Source organism: Diorhabda sublineata, chromosome 4 (genome assembly GCF_026230105.1).
Source record: "Diorhabda sublineata isolate icDioSubl1.1 chromosome 4, icDioSubl1.1, whole genome shotgun sequence".
Taxonomy (NCBI): Eukaryota; Metazoa; Arthropoda; class Insecta; order Coleoptera; family Chrysomelidae; genus Diorhabda; species Diorhabda sublineata.
This window is the reverse complement of record NC_079477.1, coordinates 22743389-22770325: the sequence shown is the minus strand read 5'-3', so window position 1 is coordinate 22770325 and position 26937 is coordinate 22743389. Positions and strand designations below refer to the sequence as shown.

The 26937-nt window shown below is 30.8% G+C and overlaps 1 protein-coding gene across 7 annotated transcripts in view; it reads right to left on the bottom strand.

The window, feature by feature from the left end:
* Positions 1–26937, bottom strand: part of LOC130443396 (serine/threonine-protein kinase tousled-like 2) — a 107210-nt gene that overhangs the window by 79677 nt on the left and 596 nt on the right. For 4 of the 7 annotated variants that reach the window (XM_056777973.1, XM_056777971.1, XM_056777970.1 and 1 more), the window contains exon 2: positions 24423–24484. In XM_056777973.1, coding sequence (XP_056633951.1) covers positions 24423–24453 — 31 coding nt within the window. In that variant the 5' untranslated portion in view covers positions 24454–24484. Of the gene's footprint in view, positions 1–12254; positions 12730–24422; positions 24485–26937 lie in introns of those variants that run through there. The other 3 variants (XM_056777972.1, XM_056777974.1, XM_056777978.1) reach the window with 3 other exon arrangements.

The following is a 26937-nucleotide window of genomic DNA, read 5'->3' as shown; positions in this document are numbered from 1 at the left end:
TAGAGCGTTGCAGGAAACTACCTTATCCATAAAAAAGGAGATAAGATGAATTACAGGGGGATCGCTTTGCCTTGTACATCCTATTTTCGTTTTCGAATGTTCGAGTGTCAATTTCGGGGTACATATTAATCTACAAACTTTTCTACTTACTCGTATATCAATATCAATTGATAATAAATGTTGAATTTGATTTTAATGGAATCATATTCGCACTAATACAACAGACTAAAAATAATACGACGAAGCGGTGATTCCTGTGGCGCATTTCTGTCAATATTGGGGTTTTCTCACCCTTTACTCCCCGATATACCACCCCCTAAGCCTCCTTGTTCGTATCTCTCCTCAAATATACAATTTAGTTGGCGAAGTTGTATCTCCTTCACATAACTGACGCTACAGCGGACGGAACTGAAAAGAGAACCTAACAGAACCGTATTTAAACAAAATTAACAATAATTTCTAATTAGAATTTAAAATATATTCTTTCAGAAATTTTGAATATTCTATTTTTCAAATTACGTCCGGTTTAATTAGTTTCTTTTGATTTGAATGCTACAGTACAAAAATTATAATTAACTTCGACCATGTACAAGCCACGTGACTGTTGCTACTGCCAGGGATGAATTACTCCTTCCTCCGGAGGAAATGTTTTCTTTGTATTACGTAATTTGAATCATATTTATTTAGGATTAAATCCGGTACTGGCTAGAACACAGTATAAAATGCCGTATGCTGCCTCCTTGGTAAAGTATTGATTTCCTCGGCCGCCAAGATAGGGTCAGAGGGCACTTACAAGCATATCCCATCGTAACAAGTAAGTACAACGACTTTTCTAAGGTTGTTACTAAGAACACTGACCGTTGAAATATTTGTCAAAAAATTAGGATGGCCGCGTCTTCGGGATGGTGTTAAGAAATTTTTTATTTGAAATTTAAGACTAATTTTATTATTATTAGTGTAAATATTTGAAAAAAATATTATTCTATGATTAGTATACGAGGTTTAGTTATTAAATAACGAGATTTTTCACAACATGATTGTAGATTTGACCCTAGAAAATATTCAATAAGAAAGAAGGGGACCGGAATCTCTTGATCTCCCACAAATCGAATGATTTTAACATGTTCATTCAGAATAACGTTTTAGTTAATAGTTTGATCCTCAGTAACTCACTATTCGACGATTGTCATTGCTACGAACTTTGATTCGCTCATTCGGGATTTTTTTAAGTTCCTTTCATGAACAAAACGTTTCAACTGTTTAATAGATGGCGTTTTTAACCCCAAATGATTTTCGGAACGGTTGTTTGATGAGAATTTTCGTTTTTATGATGAGTCCTAGACCCTTCCCAAGTCTCGTGCTTTGCTTTATGTAAATGATTCAGGTGACATTTAGTATAAAGAATATTCGGGAGCTGGTCCAGATTAAAAAAAAAAAAACTTTGTTTGACCCCCAGAACATGTAGAATGGTTATTGCAGAGCTGCATTTAGCTGAGCAAAATATATGACAGCTCAACGCGTAGTTAGAGTAAATTAGAGCGAAAGCAAATTTTCTTTTTTTTTGTATTTATAAGACCTCTTTATTCTAAATTTGGATACAAGTCAAAAATCTGTAAAACACCTGAGATTTTCTTTAGATATCAAGGCTTTTTGAGAGAAATGTCAGTTTTAATGAAAAATTATCCTCCATCATAGACAGAAGTTGTTGAAATTTTTGATATGTAGCGGCATATCGGACAGGAACCATAAAAAACCACTTTTCTGCCATTTTTAAAATCCTTTCGTTTCTTTCTATACACTTTCCTTCAGTAAAAAACAACCCTGATGTAAAAGATGACTACGGCTATACTGATTTGTTTATAGCAATTTTTTACCTGGGACAACGATCGTGAACTGAAACTATATAAAACCTGTTTTCTGCTATTTTCAAAACTCTCATTCCATCGAAAAACAGCCTTGCACTTCATTTGACACATTTTCCAATTTCCAGTTTCCAAATTTCATTACTTTTTATACTTACTTACTTTTCTTTAGAAAAAAACTCTGATGTAATAGATGACTACGACTATACTGATTTGTTTACAGCAAACGCCAAACGTTGCATTCTTACACTAGATGTCACAGTAACAAATAATTTTTTTTTTAGAAAAATTTCAGTTTTAATGGAAATTTTTCTTTTATGATGAACAGAAACGTTAAAATTTTTTACCTGGGACGGCGATCGTGAACTAAAACTATCTAAAACCTGTTTGCTGCTAATTTAAAAACGCTCATTCCATCGAAAAACTGCCTTGCACTTCATTTGATAGATTCTCCAATTTTATGAGAAATATCGTTGCTTTCTGCACACTTTTCTTCAGAAAAAGAAACTCCAATGTAAAAGATTACTACAGCGATACTGATTTGTTCACAGTAACGTTCACAGTATCAGCTCTGTAGCACCACCAATGATTTTTTTTTAAGGAAAATGTCAATTTCAATGGAAATTTCCTCTTTGTCAAAAACGGAAACGTTAAAATTTTTTATATGGAACGACAAATCGGACAGAAACCATCTAAAAACCAACCTCACATTTCATTTGACACATTTTCCAATTTTTATGACAAATTTCGTTGCTTTCTATACATTTTTCGTCAGTAATGTCAACTCTGATGTAAATGAGGTATACGGCTATACTGATTTGTTTACAGTAACGAGAAATTGTACAGTAACGTTCACAGTATCAGCTCTGTAGCACCACCAATGATTTTTTTTTAAGGAAAATGTCAATTTCAATGGAAATTTCCTCTTTATCAAAAACGGAAACGTTAAAATTTTTTATATGGAACGACAAATCGGACAGAAACCATCTAAAAACCAACCTCACATTTCATTTGACACATTTTCAAATTTTTATGAGAAATTTCGTTGCTTTCTATACATTTTTTCGTCAGAAAAGTCAACTCTGATGTAAATGAGGTATACGGCTATACTGATTTGTTTACAGTAACGAGAAATGGCGTACACGATAGAATCAGCTCTGTAGCACCATCAGTCGAGTTGTTTGATAGTTATAAATCTTAAGAGCAAAGTTTATAAGATGTCAAAAATTTAAATAAATTCGATATACCAGAAGATCCAATAATGGAAGGTTCGCTAGATGTCTACTAAAAGAAGAAGCATGCTAGAAACCTTTGGATAAGTGTATTGCCAAAAAAGGGTAGTTGTTTTTATAATACTTCTTAAAAATTGAATCAACCCCCTAATAATGGCGTTATAATTAAATTCGAGACGCCAAAAGCTGAAACTATAATCTCTGGATGTCCCGATTTGTTAGGGTGAAGTAAATAAGGGTTGATCGAATCATAATTATTTGAAAAGCGATGTTACAACGTCCGTTCAATAGAAATAATGGCGCAGTCTTAGGATTATCATATTTCTCTATTTAAATGCGTTTATTCTTACCAAGAGCAGATCTAAGTACAGCCATGGCATACTACCTAGTGGTAGAATCGTTTGATTCGAACCGACAAAAAGAAGGAAATATAATCGACGGCGGCGGGAAATTGTAAACTTTCAACCCCACGACGAAATTTCGAACTACGTCGAGTCGTGAGAGACGCGCACAATATTCACCCCGCCACGTGAAACGGGCATTCGCACTCCACCTCCGTATAAGCGGAACTGAATAGTAGAATGGATTGAGAGAATGAGAACCCACACGATATGTATACACATAAAGTTACAGCGCATTCGGATTGTATGTACGTGTGTGTACATGTAGGGAGGATGGAGGTGAAGTGTTGATGCACTGGGTACAGATTTTCTATGTAATAAGCGCCATCCGCCATATTAATGAACACCGTTAATATAAGAACAAATTAAATGATTTCTTCTTGGGAATATCTTTTTGAAATCTACGTAGGTATTATAAATATGGTAAGACAAGTTTTGAGAAGCTTTACACGAAGTTTTAAACCTCCTGCTTCGAACCCACGTGCTGGAGGTGGCTACTATTGAAATTAGAAGAAAATGCAGCACAAACCGGCATTTCCAAAACGGATTTTCTGAGAATCCTTCATGAGGGTGCCTGGAATTCACAGCAAAATGAAAAAACGGCGTCAAATAGAACGTCGTGAGTTCAAGAACAAAGGAATTATAATTAGATGAATCGTGATTAAACTATGGGCGTTTATAATGATCCAAAATCCAAAAAAGATTCCATCGAAAAGGAGAGTCAATGACAAAGGTCGCAAAAGGTACCAAAACATTGGTAGCTACAATATTTAGTGAAGGTCGGCCGAGGTGTTCGCGTTCCAAGGCTACTGCACCCTAATGTGGCTTCACAGAGATTTAACAACCACCATATAACCCTGATCTGGCCCTGTGCGACTATTTTTTGTTGGCATAGCTGGATGCCCAGTTAAGAGGTAAACAGCGACGATGAAATTAGTCAATGTGTGGAGATGAAGAGAAAAGAGCTAAAACACCGCGATACGTAATGACATTTATTTCCTATCCCAAATAGGAAATAGGTATGAAAAAACTATACTCCCAGCTAGAGTTATCTAGCACTGATACATCGCAGAAGCCACTACGAAAGCTTCCTCGGTTTCTTCAATTTTTTTTTAAAAAATATCAGTTTTAATGACAATTTTACCGGCGACCGTAAAATGAAACCATCTAAATCCTGTTTTCTGCTATTTTTAAAACACTCATTCCATCGAAAAAGTGCTTTGCGCTTCATTTGATAGATTCTCCAATTTTATGAAGAATTTCGTTACTTTTTATACACTTTCCTTTAGTAAAAACAAACCTGATGTAAAAGATGACTACGGCGACACTGATTTGTTTACAGCAACGACAGACGTTGCATTCGTACATTAGATATCACAGTAACAACGAAATATTGAAAATTTAACTAATGTTTCAGTGGAGTTTCTTGAATTATAAATTTCGTAAAATTATTATAAAGTACTGAATATAAAAAGCGAAATTTCGGATACTGGTTATTGTTATAGCAAAAAAGAAATTTGTACTTTTAATGAATTCGTTCTTATATAACAGTTTTAGCCCTTTTTTAAATAATCTCTTTCACTTTTGAACCCAAACAACTATTTATAAATCATTCCACGAAACGGAGCACGTTTAAAATAATATTTTTGTAACTTTTCCTCGGTTTCTTCAATTTTTTTTAGAAAAATATCAGTTTTAATGGAAATATTTCCTTTTATCATCAACAGAAGCGTTATTGGTTATTGTTATAATAGTAGATGGTAGTAAAGAAGTTTGCACCTACGAAAAAACTTTTAAAGAATTCGCTCTAGTATAACAAGCAGTTTTAGCACTTTCCCAAATAACCTCTTTCACTTTTGAAAGCAAACAACTATTTACAAATCATTCCACGGAACGGAGCACGTTCAAAATAATATTTTTGTAACTTTTCCTCGGTTTCTTCAATTTTTTTTAGAAAAATATCAGTTTTAATGGAAATTTTTCCTTTTATCATCAACAGAAGCGTTATTGGTTATTGTTATAATAGTAGATGGTAGTAAAGAAGTTTGCACCTACGAAAAAACTTTTAAAGAATTCGCTCTAGTATAACAAGCAGTTTTAGCACTTTCCCAAATAACCTCTTTCACTTTTGAAAGCAAACAACTATTTACAAATCATTCCACGGAACGGAGCACGTTCAAAATAATATTTTTGTAACTTTTCCTCGGTTTCTTCAATTTTTTTGTCACTCTAGTACTTTAGGAACAATTAATAGGATAGGGAACGTACCGATTTGTTGCGTTTTGTAAGAAAAATTAACTTGAACGGTAGGATTTCGAAATCATCTAACTAAAAATTTTTCTACTACCAATCGCTGTATTTCTTTTTCAGGTTATGTTACTAGTTAAACATTTAATTGAGACTTACGACTAATACGATAAAAAAACGTATTTAAGCATTGGAAAAATTCGAACAGTTTGGTTAGCAAGGTCGAACATAGCGGCAGGAGGAATATGAAAAGCCTCAATTTTGATTTTTCCACTATGAACTGGTGTTCTGTCGCTGTTGTTGCATCCTATCGGAGGAATCCATTAACGGCGGGCTTTCGGGTCAATAAGAGAAGCTGCGGAAGCGTGAGAGTGGGACCGGGGGGTCGTGTTAGGGTAGAGGGAAAGGGAACGTTCGTCGCCACCCACAACCGATCCCCAGAAAGAGATGGACCGATGCGGGAAGGGGCGGAGGGCTTTTTCCCCATCTACTATGCATGCACCTGGGAATCGATCAGTAGAAGTCTTGCTCGGATTAGGTCATGTTGTTTGATATGCGCATTTTATACATATGTAAACGTATTTTATTAACTGTTTTCGTTAATTTGAAAAAAAAAAATCGAATTTGAACCGAAATTATAACACAAATTTTCTTCTTTTATTATTCAAAAGCGACACGCCCTGTGTCGCAGTATATTTTTGTTCGGATCGATTTGGCAAGAGATGGAAAAGTCGCGGTTCTTTTCCTCACAATTTTACTCAAGATCTTTCGCAATTACTTTTGCGTCGTATAATCAAAATGCTTTTCCATCCGTATTTAATGGCGAATTTTCCTATAATACGTGACTACAAACCTTGAAAATTGGTAAATGGAAGTCTTGTAAACATCCATCATCATCTACATCCTGTTATTTCGAATCTTTTGCAACTATCTTTAACCACTTCTTTGACGCACCCTTTTCTATTTATATGATGGGTTATATTTGACCCATCTTCTAGTTTTTCGTTATTATTTTTTTTTTTTGAGTATTCATTGGATTCCAATAGATTCCTGAGAGCTTTGGAACATCTTTTATTTGTTTCATCTGTTTTGTCATCAATATTATCAAAACTGTGAACTTTTTCGAATCTACATGTTTATTTATCTGTTATTACAACCCATTTCATCGTGTTTTCTTTATAATTATTATTATTATCCTTCGAGACATCTGGAATTCTCTTTGGATCCAATTTTCATTTCATCATTTCCAATACAAATCTTTTCATCAGTCAAAAATCTATTAAAATGCCTTCCATGAAGACTTTACAAGATTTGTTTGTTTGAACAAAAAGTTTCGTGCATATTAACACGTTTTAAGGTCGAATAACCTCATCCCCAACTGATTTATTTCACTTGTAAATCCCCCATAACAGTTTTGAACATTCTAGTCACTACATCATCCTCGTGGACAAATTTCAACATTTCTTATAGATAAACCAAAACCAAAAGACGATGAAGGGTAATCAGGATCGTGAAGGATTGGACAGAAAGTATGGTTGACGTAAACTACTATCCCAGCGGAACATATTCGAGTATTTTTGGGGAAAATTGGAAAGTCAAAAAACACCTTCTGGCGTGCAAACCTTTGTACTATTCGAGCTTAAAGTCAAGGAAGTCAACGGGGAATGGAAAAAATATTAGAAAAGGTGACGGAACAAAAAAACAAAGGAGTACCGAGTAGCTCTTGATGAGTAAATGAGGTTAGGGTTTTACTTGATACATCTGGTGACTTAGTATCAAGTTCTGAGTAAAAAATTGATGGGATATGATGAAAAATATCTCGTTAAATTGTAGCTCGAATATTTTTTTATTAAATTAAATTAAAGCACTTTTTGAAATTTGCTTTTCCAAGGATACTGTGAATCATTTATTTCATAATCGACGTAAATTACTAATTTTATAGAGAATAATGACGCAGAAATAGCTAATCGTATCGTTAACTTATTTGTTTACATGCGTTCTAATTTTTTTTTTTTTTTTCACAGAAAAGTTTCCGTCTAATTGTAAAACTTTCCATCAGAAAAATTAATAAAGTGTAAGTGAATCTTTTCGAGAAATGCATGTTTTACGTTCGGCTGATGATATACCTCAATAAAAATCTGTTATAGTCCATTCATTTAGCGTACGAAACAATTTTACATGAAACAAAGCAATAAGATCCTATCTCAAAATTTCAATGCGCCATCTTGCTCGCTAATTTTGTTTCCTTAAATTTTTTTCTTCAAACGATTTCGGACAGTATTTTCTATATTCCCTGGTGTATTCAGATTGTTTAACAACAGTTTATAAACGACTAGGAAGCAAACGGATCATATATTAGCTGTAAGCAAGCTTTTAGTTTTTGTGTCAAATATTTGGGTATATAGCTTTAAAAAAATGTTGAATAAACGAATTTAGATTAAAATTCTTCTTCTCTAAACTTCTTTATGCACTTTCGAGTATCAGAGTATTGGAATTTTAGTTTTCACTTTCAGTTTATTCCTTTTTTCTACTCTTTCTAGTTCTTTGCCACTTTTTTAGTTTTCCTACGTCTTTCTACTTTCTCTTATGTTTTTTTGCTTCTGTTTTTCTTTGTTTATTAGGCTTTGTGATCTTCACCTTCTCTTCATTTGTCTTTTCCAGTCCTTTGGTATCTCATTTGTTGTTTTATTTTTCGCTTTTATCCTTCTTTCTGTACTATTTATTCTAACAGAGTTTTCCAGGATCTTTCTTCCTTTTCTCATGTTTTTTGCTTCTGTTTCTTTGCTTATTAGGCTTTGTGATCTTCACCTTCTCTTCATTTGTCTTTTCCAGTCCTTTGGTATCTCATTTGTTGTTTTATTTTTCGCTTTTATCCTTCTTTCTGTACTATTTATTCTAACCGAGTTTTCCAGGATCTTTCTTCCTTTTCTCATGTTTTTTAGCTTCCGTTTCTTTGCTTATTAGGCTTTGTGATCTTCACCTTCTCTTCATTTGTCTTTTCCAGTCCTTTGGTATCTCATTTGTTGTTTTATTTTTCGCTTTTATCCTTCTTTCTGTACTATTTATTCTAACCGAGTTTTCCAGGATCTTTCTTCCTTTTCTCATGTTTTTTAGCTTCCGTTTCTTTGCTTATTAGGCTTTGTGATCTTCACCTTCTCTTCATTTGTCTTTTCCAGTCCTTAGGTATCTCATTTGTTGTTTTATTTTTCGCTTTTATCCTTCTTTCTGTACTATTTATTCTAACCGAGTTTTCCAGGATCTTTCTTCCTTTTCTCATGTTTTTTAGCTTCCGTTTCTTTGCTTATTAGGCTTTGTGATCTTCACCTTCTCTTCATTTGTCTTTTCCAGTCCTTTGGTATCTCATTTGTTGTTTTATTTTTCGCTTTTATCCTTCTTTCTGTACTATTTATTCTAACCGAGTTTTCCAGGATCTTTCTTCCTTTTCTCATGTTTTTTAGCTTCCGTTTCTTTGCTTATTAGGCTTTGTGATCTTCACCTTCTCTTCATTTGTCTTTTCCAGTCCTTAGGTATCTCATTTGTTGTTTTATTTTTCGCTTTTATCCTTCTTTCTGTACTATTTATTCTAACCGAGTTTTCCAGGATCTTTCTTCCTTTTCTCATGTTTTTTAGCTTCCGTTTCTTTGCTTATTAGGCTTTGTGATCTTCACCTTCTCTTCATTTGTCTTTTCCAGTCCTTTGCTACCTCATTTGTTGTTTTATTTTTCGCTTTTATCCTTCTTTCTGTACTATTTATTCTAACCGAGTTTTCCAGGGTCTTTCTTCCTTTTCTCATGTTTTTTAGCTTCCGTTTCTTTGCTTATTAGGCTTTGTGATCTTCATCTTCTCTTCATTTGTCCTTTGCTACCTCATTTGTTGTTTTATTTTTCGCTTTTATCCTTTTTTCTGTACTATTTATTCTAATCGAGTTTTCCAGGGTCTTTCTGCCTTTTCTTATGTTTTTTGCTTCCGTTTCTTTGCTTATTAGGAATTGATGTTGTCTTTTTACTTTTTTCGCTATTGCTACATAATTTTGTCTCTTTCTTTTGTATTCACTTCATCTATTCTTCATCCTAATCCGCTAAACTGCTTTCGACGATATTAAATCATTTATTTAGAAACCATAATTTCAAATTTTCATAAAAACATGTGACCACAAACTATTTGGCAGTTTTTGCGATAAGAAATAAATAGATTAATTGTAGGATAATTTGTTAGTCACCTCGTACATATCTAGTGTTTTTACGATCGCTTTTAAATGAAATTTGATTTGAATTCCATACAATCACCAAGAGAAACACGAAATTTGTTTTAAATATATACGGAAACGGCGAACATTATCAGGATGAATAGTAGAATTCCATGGGTTAAATAAAGAATCTGGAGGTTTGCGTTGTTGCAAGATTATGGTGAGTCGGGAAAGCAATTTCACTTGAACGTGAGAGGGTGGAAATCAATAGTTTAACGAGGACAAAGATTCCTTCTTTTGACATGGGTAATAGCCTTCTGCCACCGGTCTCGGCGGAGCATCGAAGGGAAACGCTCAAACATACGTTCTAAGGTGTGGTTCTTTGCTTATACACATTTATTCAATCAAATATATACAGTACGTCCTCCCGATAAAACTAATTAGTTATCAGAGGAAACAAATACGAACGCAAATACCGAACAACTCTCAAAAATAGCATAATAAGATGTAAAATGAAACTATTCGATTTATAGTATATTACAAACAGAACAGAAGTTGAGTTATTTAGTCAAAAAAATCTCGATAACAAGAACCCCGTTAATATTTCCAACATTGACAACACTGCATGTTTCTAACTGTCAATTACATTTCCGATTTAAACTTTATATAGTCGAACATAACCTCAATCATTTTGTTATTTCAACGCGATTAAGTACAGTTTGCAATAAATCCAAAAAGTTCAATATTTATATTAGAAAATGTAGAGTCTTCGATTTCTGTAATGCTACAAAGAGTGGAGCTGCTCTAGATCTCTAAGGAATGGGAACCGATGACATTATCGACATTATATCGTCAGATGGTACTGAATAGTACAATAAAAAGTACGCTAGATGGTATGACAATCGCATGCGCGCCAATTTTTGAATTTCATTCGAAGGAAACGAAAAAATTCTAGTAGTTGATTGATTTTAATTTTAATCCTAATTGAAAATATTCGTTTTTTCCAGATTTTTAGAGAAATTCCCTGACTTTTCCAGTAAATTGAAAATTACCTGACTTTTCCAGGTTTTGTGGCCAGCATGTCACAGCTGATGGTACCAGAATCTGCAATGGGACACTTTAAACTGTGGGGAAGTGAAAAAAACGAAGAGGCCTGGCTTTATTAGAGCCTCTAATCCCAACTGACGGTTTAGGACGAACAGTAGAGTTGTCTTAATGAAAAACTTGAAGGAATCAAACAAACTTCACTCATTCAATTGGAAAATGATGAAAAATGTGATATATATGTGTTTTCTTTAATTTTACAAACGATAGAGCTGCTCTAATGCCCTTAGAACTCATGGGCAATGATATTATCGACGACATAGTCAATTTAGAGCCCATTTCACAGCTTATGGCACCTGAATCTGCAATGTGACACCTTAAACTATGGCAGAGAGTCTCTTATCTGAACTGGCGATTTAGGACGAACAACAGACTAGCAACAGAGATGTGTCTCAACCAAAATCATGTACTGGAACAACTCACTTCATTCCATCAATTGGAAAATGAAGGAATATGTATAATATCCGTGAGTTCTATAATTCGACAAACTAGAGAGCTGCTCCGATCCCTGGGGAATCTGTGGCTATCAAAATTATCGAAGACATAACCAAAAAGGCTCTAGTAGAGACAATTGGGACAGAAAAAACGTCCCTATTAACTGAAGACAAATAATTTTGATAATAAAATACGCAGAAACTAGCAGTCAATTTTTATTTAAAATTTTTAACAAGCGTTTCGACGTCTACATATGAAAACATCGTCAGAAAACATAAAAATAGTGTACAAAAAAGTTGTTTGTATATATTTAAATTATAAGGTGTCAAAAAATTGCAATTAACTATTAGGATCGTATCCCAATAAGTCCTGGAAGAATATAAGTTGAAAAAAAAATATTTTGTTTGCTAATAATTTGTACAATTGTGTACACATGTATAAAAATCTTCGTTGACATCGGGTCTGTAATTTAGGACAACCTGTATACATTATAATTGTATGTATGTAAATATTAATAGGTATTAACAAGTAAACTACTGCATATAGACCATATTAGAGACATGTATAGTATTAAAGACGATTATTTCAATATTGTTCAAAACGAATTATCTATGAAACGTGGCATAATACTAAATCATGATTATTTCAATATTATTACAAATATTTCAAAAAAAAACGACAAAATATCATATAAATATCAACCTACATTATCGTTTTATAAGAAATTTCACAATGGCTGATCGTTATTTGTATATTTGTAGAAGAATCGAATAACTTGGGCACTTACCTCTAAAATACAGCATCTTCCGGGAAATCTATAAACCAAAACATACGTTTTCCCCATAAAAACGCACTAGAAAACTCATTCAAACCACAACGAAATATATATAGTATCTAATTTGATCTTTATTTGATTGAAACGACATATAAAAATATGAACAAGGACACCGCAAACAGAGTAAAGCACGGTAACTTTCCATACAGCTGAGAAGCGACGTTGCCGGTTAGAAGGTGGGAAAATCTTTGATACGGATGACGTTTGAATAATGTTTGGGAGTGCGCTTCGAGGGTTCTCTCACGGCGAGATCGTTTTAGATTACGAGGGATGATAGATAATTGTTTGAATTTTTTTATTTCATTTTCTCGATACAACTTTTGAATTTGTTCGTAAACAAAAATTTGCTAAACAAAACAGAAATACGTACAGCAAAGTTATTATATATGAAATATCGATTACGTTTTGGCATTAATTAATTGAAAAATTTAAAAATATGGTTGATCACATCATTTTTTAAAGGGATCGGTTATTTTAGACTACGTTTCAAAGTTACCTCGGTAATAGTTTGAATTTATGTTTTTTTTGTGAAATTTATATAATATATGATTAAAAAATTGTGTCTTTTGAATTATAGAAACCTGTAAGGAAATATTTAGGGCACATGAGGGATTTATAGAATGACAAACGACTAGATTAATTAAGAGGCATAAAAAGTTAAGAAAAGTATCAAGTACTAGATTGAGAGATGAAAAAATATCATTAAATAGTGAAAAATGAATAAGTGAGTTAATTGTATGATAAGATACATAAAGGAAATGGAAATATATAATAAAATAAAATACTTTTTATGGAAAGAACTTTTTAGAATGTGTAAATCGAATAAAAACAGCAAATAAACGATAATTGACTCAAAAACAAAGGGAATAGTGAAGAAATTTAAGAAACAGTATAAAAAGAAATAAAAGTTAGTGAATTATATGATGACTTACCGACAAGAAACGTAAGGAATTTGAGAAAAAAAATGAAAAAATTTTACATTTCTTTGAAGAATTTACAAATACTCGGCAAAAAATGGCGATAATTAAATCAAAAATATAGAAATTGATGAATAAATATGAGTATGATGAAGTACACGAAAAAAATGAGAATATTAAAAAAAATATGATAGAATGAATACTCATCTTTCGATTTTCGTTTATTGTAATTGTTTTTTATCATAAATGTAGCCACTGCAATTTTTTTCTTCTGATATCACACAAATAATTAAATTACAACTTTCACCCTGTATGTTTTCCATAAAAATTTAAGTGGAAAAATCAAATATGGTCGTTGATATAGATCAATCTCTCCTCTATCATTTCACCATATATAAAGGTGAGCATCTTAGATAATTTTAGAAATATAAATATTTATACAGGAGCATGTCGAAAGATTTTTCAGAACATTCAACTTTAACACTCTGTAAATCAGTTTGTGTTATCACGAAACAGTTTCTATTTTTTTTTTCATTACAGAATGAACACTCTTCTTTCAATTTTCCTTTATTGTAGTGGTTTTTTATCATAAATGTAGCCACTACAATTTTTTTTCTTGTAATATGTCACAAATAATTTCACTTCAACTTTCACCCTGTATGTTTTCCATGAAAATTAAAATAGATAAACCAAACATGGTCGATAATATAGATCAATATTTCCTCCATCATTTCGCCATACATAAACTTGAGCATCTCAGATGGTTTTAGAAATATAAATATTTATACAGGAGCATGTCGAAAGATTTTTTAGAACATTCAACTTTAACACTCTGTAAATCAGTTTGTGTTATCACGAAACAGTTTCTATTTTTTTTTTATTATAGAACGAACACTCTTCTTTCAATTTTCCTTTATTGTAGTTGTTTTTTATCATAAATGTAGCGCCACTACAATTTTTTTTCTTGTAATATGTCACAAATAATTTCACTTCAACTTTCACCCTGTATGTTTTCCATAAAAATTAAAGTGGAAAAATCAAACATGGTCGTTAATATAGATCAATCTCTCCTTTATCAATTCGCCATACATAAACATGAACATCTAAGATAGTTTTAGAAAAGTAAATATTTATACAGGAGCATGTCGAAAGATTTTTCAGAACATTCAACTTTAACACTCTGTAAATCAGTTTGTGTTATCACGAAACAGTTTCTATTTTTTTTATTACAGAATGAACACTCTTCTTTCAATTTTCCTTTATTGTAGTGGTTTTTTATCATAAATGTAGCCACTACAATTTTTTTTCTTGTAATATGTCACAAATAATTTCACTTCAACTTTCACCCTGTATGTTTTCCATGAAAATTAAAATAGATAAACCAAACATGGTCGATAATATAGATCAATATTTCCTCCATCATTTCGCCATACATAAACTTGAGCATCTCAGATGGTTTTAGAAATATAAATATTTATACAGGAGCATGTCGAAAGATTTTTTAGAACATTCAACTTTAACACTCTGTAAATCAGTTTGTGTTATCACGAAACAGTTTCTATTTTTTTTTTATTATAGAACGAACACTCTTCTTTCAATTTTCCTTTATTGTAGTTGTTTTTTATCATAAATGTAGCGCCACTACAATTTTTTTTCTTGTAATATGTCACAAATAATTTCACTTCAACTTTCACCCTGTATGTTTTCCATAAAAATTAAAGTGGAAAAATCAAACATGGTCGTTAATATAGATCAATCTCTCCTTTATCAATTCGCCATACATAAACATGAACATCTAAGATAGTTTTAGAAAAGTAAATATTTATACAGGAGCATGTCGAAAGATTTTTCAGAACATTCAACTTTAACACTCTGTAAATCAGTTTGTGTTATCACGAAACAGTTTCTATTTTTTTTATTACAGAATGAACACTCTTCTTTCAATTTTCCTTTATTGTAGTGGTTTTTTATCATAAATGTAGCCACTACAATTTTTTTTCTTGTAATATGTCACAAATAATTTCACTTCAACTTTCACCCTGTATGTTTTCCATGAAAATTAAAATAGATAAACCAAACATGGTCGATAATATAGATCAATATTTCCTCCATCATTTCACCATACATAAACTTGAGCATCTCAGATGGTTTTAGAAATATAAATATTTATACAGGAGCATGTCGAAAGATTTTTTAGAACATTCAACTTTAACACTCTGTAAATCAGTTTGTGTTATCACGAAACAGTTTCTATTTTTTTTTATTATAGAACGAACACTCTTCTTTCAATTTTCCTTTATTGTAGTTGTTTTTTATCATAAATGTAGCGCCACTACAATTTTTTTTCTTGTAATATGTCACAAATAATTTCACTTCAACTTTCACCCTGTATGTTTTCCATAAAAATTAAAGTGGAAAAATCAAACATGGTCGTTAATATAGATCAATCTCTCCTTTATCAATTCGCCATACATAAACATGAACATCTAAGATAGTTTTAGAAAAGTAAATATTTATACAGGAGCATGTCGAAAGATTTTTTAGAACATTCAACTTTAACACTCTGTAAATCAGTTTGTGTTATCACGAAACAGTTTCTATTTTTTTTTTATTATAGAACGAACACTCTTCTTTCAATTTTCCTTTATTGTAGTTGTTTTTTATCATAAATGTAGCGCCACTACAATTTTTTTTCTTGTAATATATCACAAATAATTTCACTTCAACTTTCACCCTGTATGTTTTCCATGAAAATTAAAATAGATAAACCAAACATGGTCGATAATATAGATCAATATTTCCTCCATCATTTCTCCATACATAAACTTGAGCATCTCAGATGGTTTTAGAAATATAAATATTTATACAGGAGCATGTCGAAAGATTTTTTAGAACATTCAACTTTAACACTCTGTAAATCAGTTTGTGTTATCACGAAACAGTTTCTATTTTTTTTTATTATAGAACGAACACTCTTCTTTCAATTTTCCTTTATTGTAGTTGTTTTTTATCATAAATGTAGCGCCACTACAATTTTTTTTCTTGTAATATGTCACAAATAATTTCACTTCAACTTTCACCCTGTATGTTTTCCATAAAAATTAAAGTGGAAAAATCAAACATGGTCGTTAATATAGATCAATCTCTCCTTTATCAATTCGCCATACATAAACATGAACATCTAAGATAGTTTTAGAAAAGTAAATATTTATACAGGAGCATGTCGAAAGATTTTTCAGAACATTCAACTTTAACACTCTGTAAATCAGTTTCTGTTATCACGAAACAGTTTCTATTTTTTTTTTATTATAGAACGAACACTCTTCTTTCAATTTTCCTTTATTGTAGTTTTTTTTTATCATAAATGTAGCGCCACTACAATTTTTTTTCTTGTAATATGTCACAAATAATTTCACTTCAACTTTCACCCTGTATGTTTTCCATAAAAATTAAAGTGGAAAAATCAAACATGGTCGTTAATATAGATCAATCTCTCCTTTATCAATTCGCCATACATAAACATGAACATCTAAGATAGTTTTAGAAAAGTAAATATTTATACAGGAGCATGTCGAAAGATTTTTCAGAACATTCAACTTTAACACTCTGTAAATCAGTTTGTGTTATCACGAAACAGTTTCTATTTTTTTTTATTATAGAACGAACACTCTTCTTCCAATTTTCCTTTATTGTAGTGGTTTTTTATCATAAATGTAGCCACTACAATTTTTTTCTTGTAATATGTCACAAATAATTTCACTTCAACTTTCACCCTGTATGTTTTCCATGAAAATTAAAATAGATAAACCAAACATGGTCGATAATATAGATCAATATTTCCTCCATCATTTCACCATACATAAACTTGAGCATCTCAGATGGTTTTAGAAATATAAATATTTATACAGGAGCATGTCGAAAGATTTTTTAGAACATTCAACTTTAACACTCTGTAAATCAGTTTGTGTTATCACGAAACAGTTTCTATTTTTTTTTATTATAGAACGAACACTCTTCTTTCAATTTTCCTTTATTGTAGTTGTTTTTTATCATAAATGTAGCGCCACTACAATTTTTTTTCTTGTAATATGTCACAAATAATTTCACTTCAACTTTCACCCTGTATGTTTTCCATAAAAATTAAAGTGGAAAAATCAAACATGGTCGTTAATATAGATCAATCTCTCCTTTATCAATTCGCCATACATAAACATGAACATCTAAGATAGTTTTAGAAAAGTAAATATTTATACAGGAGCATGTCGAAAGATTTTTCAGAACATTCAACTTTAACACTCTGTAAATCAGTTTGTGTTATCACGAAACAGTTTCTATTTTTTTTTTCATTACAGAATGAACACTCTTCTTTCAATTTTCCTTTATTGTAGTGGTTTTTTATCATAAATGTAGCCACTACAATTTTTTTTCTTGTAATATGTCACAAATAATTTCACTTCAACTTTCACCCTGTATGTTTTCCATAAAAATTAAAGTGGAAAAATCAAACATGGTCGTTAATATAGATCAATCTCTCCTTTATGAATTCGCCATACATAAACATGAACATCTAAGATAGTTTTAGAAAAGTAAATATTTATACAGGAGCATGTCGAAAGATTTTTTAGAACATTCAACTTTAACACTCTGTAAATCAGTTTGTGTTATCACGAAACAGTTTCTATTTTTTTTTATTATAGAACGAACACTCTTCTTTCAATTTTCCTTTATTGTAGTTGTTTTTTATCATAAATGTAGCGCCACTACAATTTTTTTTCTTGTAATATGTCACAAATAATTTCACTTCAACTTTCACCCTGTATGTTTTCCATAAAAATTAAAGTGGAAAAATCAAACATGGTCGTTAATATAGATCAATCTCTCCTTTATCAATTCGCCATACATAAACATGAACATCTAAGATAGTTTTAGAAAAGTAAATATTTATACAGGAGCATGTCGAAAGATTTTTCAGAACATTCAACTTTAACACTCTGTAAATCAGTTTGTGTTATCACGAAACAGTTTCTATTTTTTTTTTCATTACAGAATGAACACTCTTCTTTCAATTTTCCTTTATTGTAGTGGTTTTTTATCATAAATGTAGCCACTACAATTTTTTTTCTTGTAATATGTCACAAATAATTTCACTTCAACTTTCACCCTGTATGTTTTCCATAAAAATTAAAGTGGAAAAATCAAACATGGTCGTTAATATAGATCAATCTCTCCTTTATGAATTCGCCATACATAAACATGAACATCTAAGATAGTTTTAGAAAAGTAAATATTTATACAGGAGCATGTCGAAAGATTTTTCAGAACATTCAACTTTAACACTCTGTAAATCAGTTTGTGTTATCACGAAACAGTTTCTATTTTTTTTTATTATAGAACGAACACTCTTCTTTCAATTTTCCTTTATTGTAGTGGTTTTTTATCATAAATGTAGCCACTACAATTTTTTTTCTTGTAATATGTCACAAATAATTTCACTTCAACTTTCACCCTGTATGTTTTCCATGAAAATTAAAATAGGTAAACCAAACATGGTCGATAATATAGATCACTATTTCCTCCATCATTTCACCATACATAAACTTGAGCATCTCAGATGGTTTTAGAAATATAAATATTTATACAGGAGCATGTCAAAAGATTTTTCAGAACATCCAACTTTAACGCTCTGTAAATCAGTTTGTGTTATTACGAAAGAACTACTGTTTCTTTTTTATTAGAAAATGAACACTCTTCTTTAGATTTTCGTTTATTGGTGAAATGGCGAAATTGATGAATAAATATAAGTATGATGAGGTACACGAAAAAAAAAATGAAAATATTAAAAATTATATAATAGAATGTGGAATTTCACAGAAAGATCTTTGCAAAATTTACAAACCGAATAAAAATCGACGCAAATATCCCAATATAAAAAATAATGATAATTTTTCTAGTTTCTGGTTATTTTCAACGGCACGTGGCATCTACGCGCACCGAAGCTATTTTGTCATTTCGTTTGTTCCGCTCCGTTCCGACAAGGATCGTACGTATAATAATGTAATCGACCCAGCTGTTACGTATAGCGCCAATCGGCACGACACGATTAAAACCTCTCGTCTCCTGCTTACTCTACTCTCTCCCGAGTTCGTTCCTGTTGCCCGTTGCCGCTGTGAATAAGCCACAGGACGCGCGGCGGCTTTACGCGATCTCTATCACTGTGGCTGTCATCCCGATTATTACTGATGCCAGTAGATTTTTGCACCAGTCAATAATAGACCAAAGAAAATCTAACCATTGAAAAATAAAACAGTTACAAGTGAATATGGTTTTTAACTTATCATATTTATTAGTTTTTCTGAAATAACATATAAATACAGTTATACACAAAAAAAACATTTTAATATGAATGGGAACATTTCATAAACGATATTTATTACAACATAAATGTAGATACTACAAATTTTTTTCTTGTAATATGTCACAATCATTTCACTTCAACTTTCACCCTGTATGTTTTCCATGAAAATTAAACTGGAAAAATCAAACATGGTCGTTGATATAGATCAATGTTTCCTCTATCAATTCACCATAGATAAATATGAACATCTCAGTTTTAGAAAAGTAAATATTTATACAGGACCATGTCAAAAGATTTTTTAGAACATTCAAATTTATCGCTCTGTAAATCTGTTTGTGTTATCACGAAAGAGTTTCTACTTTTTTTATTATAGAATGAACATTCTTCTTTCAATTTTCCTTTATTGTAGTTGTTTTTTATCATAAATGTAGCCACTACATTTTTTTTTCTTGTAATATGTCACAAATAATTGCACTTCAACTTTCACCCTGTATGTTTTCCATGAAAATTAAAATAGAAAAACCAAACATGGTCGATAATATAAATCAATATCTCCTCTATCATTTCACTATATATAAACTTGAGCATCTTAGATAGTTTTAGAAATATAAATATTTATACATAAGCATGTCGACAAATTTTTCAGAACATTTAACTTTAACACTCTGTAAATCAGTTTGTGTTATCACGAAACAGTTTCTATTTTTTTTTTATTATAGAATGAACATTCTTCTTTCAATTTTCCTTTATTGTAGTTGTTTTTTATCATAAATGTAGCCACTACATTTTTTTTTCTTGTAATATGTCACAAATAATTTCACTTCAACTTTCACCCTGTATGTTTTCCATGAAAATTAAAGTGGAAAAACGAAATATTGTCGTTAATATAGATCAATATTTCCTCTATCAATTCACCATACATAAACATGAGCATCTCAGAAAGTTTAAGAAATTATTGTTTTTTTATTATAAAATGATCAATCTTCTTTGGATTTATGTCTATTGTAGACGATTTCTAACACAACTGCATATTTACATTTACATATTTTTTCGTATTTCAAAATTAATTATTTTCATCTTCATTCAGTGTACCAATAATTTGGATATAAAAATACTGTACTTTTTAGAAAAAAAAAAACAAATGAACCAGCTATCGAAATCAACGTCATATTTTTTCTAACCGTTTGTTTAAAAATCCACACAATCATTACAAAAAAAACCTGTGGTCGCTTCGGGCGGAAAAATTACGATTCACTAGAGCAACACCAAATCGAGTGGGTGTCCTCAAACACGACATTGATTGTTTTGAAACAGATCCGGCAACGTTGCGAGTGTCGGTAAGTTTTAACCACTGTTTTAACAACAGCAAGCAGCGGGCTAGTTCATAACTGTCCGCAAAATGCTGTGAACTCCAAATTCTCGAATTGTTTAAGGATATTATCAATTCGACTCATTTCTTTCATATCGTATCAAGAAAATTACAGATAATTTACGAATAACGTATATAAAGGAATTATAAAAAGCCATTATTTTTGGTTGTAAAACATCGAAAGATTAATATTTTTTAAAGTTTGTTCTTTGGCACATTTAAGACAAAAATGAAAATTAAAAATCCAACACTTTTTTTGATAATAAAAAAATTCAAAAACTATACAATTCACGATTTGAATATTATATTTTAATCAATGTTTAAATTATTAAAAATTTTAAATTGAAAAAGGTGAAATTGTTGTCACTTGACGAATTTATATAAAAAGTAGCAAAGGAAGTGGGAAGCACGAAAAAAGAGAATTCTAACCTAACCTAATCACAAAATTTCTAGCAATTTGTAAAAATTGTTAAAACTATGATATTCAATAGTTTTTTTTTTAATTTTTTCTTTTATTCATGTACTTTTCGAAGAAATTCGACATTCTTAAAAAAATTTTTTAAGTATAGTCTTCGGGTACAAATCGGGAAATTTGTGTTTTTTCGATTTAAAAACTTTCCAGATTATGAAATTAACTTGGGATAAATCATATAGAGACTATTTTAATTTAAAAAAAATACCTTCAATATACGAGAAAATTAGAAAAAAAATTAATCAACTTCATTCAAATTCTGCACATCAAATAATTTTTTGTTAAAATCTCGATTTTATACAAATAAATTTTACAAAAATTTTGGCGAAAAAACTAGAGTCAAAATTTGAAGACTATTTAATTTATCGTAAACTTGTTTATTCTATATAATAACACTTAAAAACTAAATCTACGTTCTTTAAATTCTATTTTTATATATAATAACTAGATTAAAAGCAATAATAAAAATCTATTCAAAAAAAATTATCCACTCAATTAAGAACGGTGACACAATAATAAAACGCATTAACCGTAACGATTCCCGCGAGTACCGCTACTGGCATTAAAGCCATATCCAGTTATCTGCAGAATCCCTCCATTGGCCATTTCGGCGTGTTCATACGGATACGGGAGCCAACAAAGCGAGAGAGACAGAGAAAATAAACGAGAAACGAGCAAAGCTAACGAGAGAAAAGCGTTCAACAGGTGTCCCACCCGCTGTTCAAACCGAAATGCACTCACTCAACTCAACAACTCTCTAGTAATTTCTATCTCTCTCTAGCGCGCACTTCTACAGCCAACAATACATAACAGCTGACTGCTGAGCGTCGTTGCCGGATTGTTAAATTTATCTATAGATAATTGAAATTCTATAACTATCAAAAGTATCTCGAATCATAGTTTTGGTGAGATTTTTCAACTTGTAGTAAAACTGGAGATTGAAATATGGATAAAACTCTAGTGTAAACCAATAATACACAAGTTCTCAAGGTCATAGTTGAATCCATATTTTTTGTCAGTTTTCACCCTCACGGAAATATAGCTCAAACTTTATTTACTATTACTACATAGCATTTAGTAAATCAACAATAATCTTAGTAAAACTAAAATCGTTTACTCAAAATATTATCGTTGAAATGTTAACAATTTGAAGAAATAAGGTTGGAATTGTCAGTTTAAATCGAAGTTTGACAGTGAACTATAGCTATAAAACGTAAAAAGTCGATATCTGTGGGGTTTGAGGGTTAACCTTCGCTTGTAAAATTGCCCCTTAATCAAAGTGTTCAAAGTTTATATATTTTTGTTAATAACAACAAAACAGAATGTACAACCTTGATTTAAAAAGTTCTTAAAACTCAATAATAAAACAAAAAACAGAAAAATCAAATATATAAACTGTAGTTATTATGAAATTTGACAACGCCGTAACAATTCTACAACCGGCAATGTTTCTTGCGGATCGGTTGCGTTCTATGATTCGGTATCCGCCGGTTTTGTGCGTTTAGGTTTCGGCTCATCTTCTTGTCGTTTATTACTCTTATGCAACGATCAACGATACGAGAGTAAACGGAGCACTCGATTGCGCTGTTGCCGGTTTCGATTCAATTCAATAGATTTCGGAGACGTATTTTATCGACAACGAAAATAAGGAAATACACAATTACGTTTAATAAATGCGTAGTACTTATAAAGTCTAAAAATTAAGTATGTACATTTTTTTTTATTGCGCGATTATACATTTTAAAATATTCTATAAAAGCTTTGTTGCCAAATTTTACATTATACGTTATATTTAAATACTTTTAATTATAAATAAGTCAGATTTCAGTATTTTCGACAACGAATTATATTAAATTGAAAAAAAAACTCTTTAGGATTAGTTTACATACACCTATTACCCCCACAACTTTAAATTAATACTCAATACAAGTTTTAATCAATTCAGATGACTATCAAGCGACGATGCCATTTCATGAAACATATGACCACACCTACCCGATTAATTCTTACAAAAAAGTCAATAAAAGTTGAAAAAAAACGTGATTATAATCACATTTGAAAAATGAAGCTTCGATGAATTTATTTCATAAGTGATAACCCGTTATGATATCGACATTGAAGTAGTTTATATTTTGGCAACACCGCGGCAGCCCTTGACGGACAGGGCCAACCGCGCTCGTGCCGCGATCATCGAGTTTCTTTTATAACCCAACAAAAGATTAATACCTAGCAGGTCTACTCAAGACTTAAAATTATAACCCTAATAATAATTTAAACAATAATTAATACGTCTTTTCGGGAACGAAAAAAATAAGAAACTATTCTATATATTTATATTTACTTCATGATGAAAATATACGTTGTATAATTTAGTGATGAGATTAAATCGAAACGTCAGATTTTATGAAGACATAAAAAATTTAATACGAATTTAAGTAATTCTTTAAAAAACAGTAATGAAGTAATTGATTAATCTCTTGACCTTGGATAATTGTCAATTCCACTTAATATTAGCGTGTATAGTTAGATCTCGGCCCATTCTCATGACATCTAGAAGATTCTATTCGATTGTTAGAGACACACCTAACATGTGTCAATCGAACAATCAGAAAGATATCAAGTGAAACATTGAGATGCTGTTGCACAAAACGAATATGCAATCAAAACAAATAAAAGCTTATTGAGTCCCCGGTCGAAGCGAGATTTCAAGTTCGACCTCCTACCGCTAGATCTCGCTTTGCAAAAATTCAATAAAAGAAATCTAGATATGGAAAAAAATATTTCTGCAATTTTCATTAAAAATAAATTAATATTATCGGTATTGAATTTTTTCAAAAAACAAAAATAATTATATAGGAAATATTTTCTACAATAACACTTACGAGGGGCAATTAAAAAGTTGAAAATATTTAATTCCAATGTTGTATTATGGCAGTTTTATAATTTAAAATAATTTATTTAAGGTTATGTAAATAATAATCCGAAACCAAATGTTAAAATTACTTACCGCCTCCAGAAAAACAGTGGTTATCTGCCATGGTACCAATCCCTTTTACACCCCATCCGTGCCTGAAAATTGAATAATTTGCAACAAACTTCCAACGTACCTCGAATTATAAAAATATTCGACAAATTACATAAAAAAATGGTTGACGTTCCGGAAACGGAATTCCAAATTCTAACCAGATACTAACACACTAGATGATTGTATCTAAAATGGTTTTTGTCGTCTGACAAAGGAAGGGGACGAAAACAATTTTTTTACCAACATAATCATGAATCTTCAGCTTTTTTTGTGTTATAAAACATCTAAATATAGACACAAAATATCAGTAGCTGAAAATACGTGATTAGGTAATGTTAGGTAATTTTTTTTCATCCCCTTTCTTTGCGAGACGCCAAAAATTCTTAATTCTTCTTCGACGATCGTTATTGATAAATGATATAAGTAGAAATTTATGTTAAAAAAATGTAAACAACTAATTTCTTCTATTACACATAAATAAAGAACTAAAAAAAATCAAGATGATTAAAATAACAGCAAATCAATGATTTTTTTTATTATAGTTCATATGTATATTACGAATAACTAATTTTTTACGATGAAAAAGACACTAGTAGGGTTAGGACAAAGAGAGAATAGAGAGAGAGGGTGAGGCTGATAAGATAGATATTATCAATTTTTTACACCCTTCCCTTACGAAACTTCAAAAATCTTTTTACATCTAGTGTGTGAGAGTCCACGAAAAAAATGAAATTTCACTCTCTAATTTACAATTAAATAACCCAGTGACACGTCTGATAATTTTCGTAGTTTATTGACCCCTGTTTGTGCTAAGCCGATACTGTATCGTAAAAGTTAAAGGGAACCGGAATCACGACTCCAATCTAATTTCTTGATAAGTGCTTCCATCTATTCAAACCGGCCAACATTAGTTGTGCGAACAATAAAGAAATCGTTCGAAAAAAAAAAAACGATTTATACAGCAATTTTGGCAAATTACGGCAAACATATTATTTGCAAAAAAAATATATTAACAACAGAAAATACTTTTTTTTCTTATTATTACCTTATTAAATCATATATACACATATCACTTTCTTTATTTTATTACTTCTTAGACTTTTTTGATGATTTGTCTTGATTTTAGGTTTAACATAACATTTAAGAATGTACCTTTCGACAATTTTTATATATTTTTTAACTGATTACAAATGACGAAATTTTCACTTTTCTATTACACTGTATTGTGTATAATATGAGCTATTTTAAAATACTACACAAAAATAAAGTTAGGGTATGTTCTATCATGTCAAATTTTTTATTGTTCTAAATATATCGAAATGTCTTTTTTGATGAGTTTCGACTCACTCTGTACGTTTTGGGAGATGACATGTTACTTTAAACAACGGAAGATAAATAATTTCCTGGTATAGAAGCTTTTAAAAACACTTATCCATAAATTTGAATCAACATTGATTCAAATTCAAATTCATTCCCAACTTTTTTACATCAAAATCAAAAATATGTATAGCAAAGGCTGGACAAATTGTTAGGTTATGTTCTATCATTTCAAATTTCTTGTTGTTCTAAATATATCGAAATGTGTCTTTTTTTGATGAGTTTCGGTTCAACCTGTAGCTTTTGGGAGTTAAAATATTACCTTAAATAACGGAGGATAAATAGTTCCCTAATATAGAAGCTTCCAAAAACACTATTTTCATAAATTTGAATCAATGTGTCTTTTTTAACTTTTTTACGTCAAATCCAAAAATATGTATAAAAAAAAAGAGCAAGGCAAATCCATTACTTCTAGTTTGAAATACATCAATTGACTGTAATTAAAAAATAAAAAAATGAATAACAATTTCTACTTGAACTTTAACCTGAACAAATTAAAAAAAAATGTATATTGTGCATACGGATTTCAGCACATTGTTGAAAGTATTATACATACATATATTATACCAACACGAAGTACAGTGTCGTCAAAAGTTCGATTCATTTATAAGAATAGGAATAAACGTAGAGGACACCTGGCTTCCGAAATTAAATATGGCCTACTTTTCTTAGAACAACAGCCAATCAATTATAATTATTAAATACGGAAAAATATGTAATCGTTATTAATTTTTTCAAAAAGTTAAATTTGAACATATTATTCTATCGATTTTTATAAATTCACCACGTAATTATAGAGTTTTTGTTTGAAATTATTCCGTGTTATTAAAAGTAAAAGATCACGTGACCAGATTAGGTTATTTTTAGATTAGGAAAAATGAAAATGGTTATCGACGTAAGTAATCTTGATAAACACAATACCTAAATGACATCTTGAATCGAACCGACACCCCTTCTATATAGAATATAGTCGTTCAAGGTTATTTATTGAGGTAATATTTAGTGATAATGGTTTAATGATAAATTTTTAAACAATAAACTTTATACAACCTAGAAACTTAACACTCCTTAAAATTATACAGCCTTATTTGGAATTATAATGGTAGATTCCATACACCTG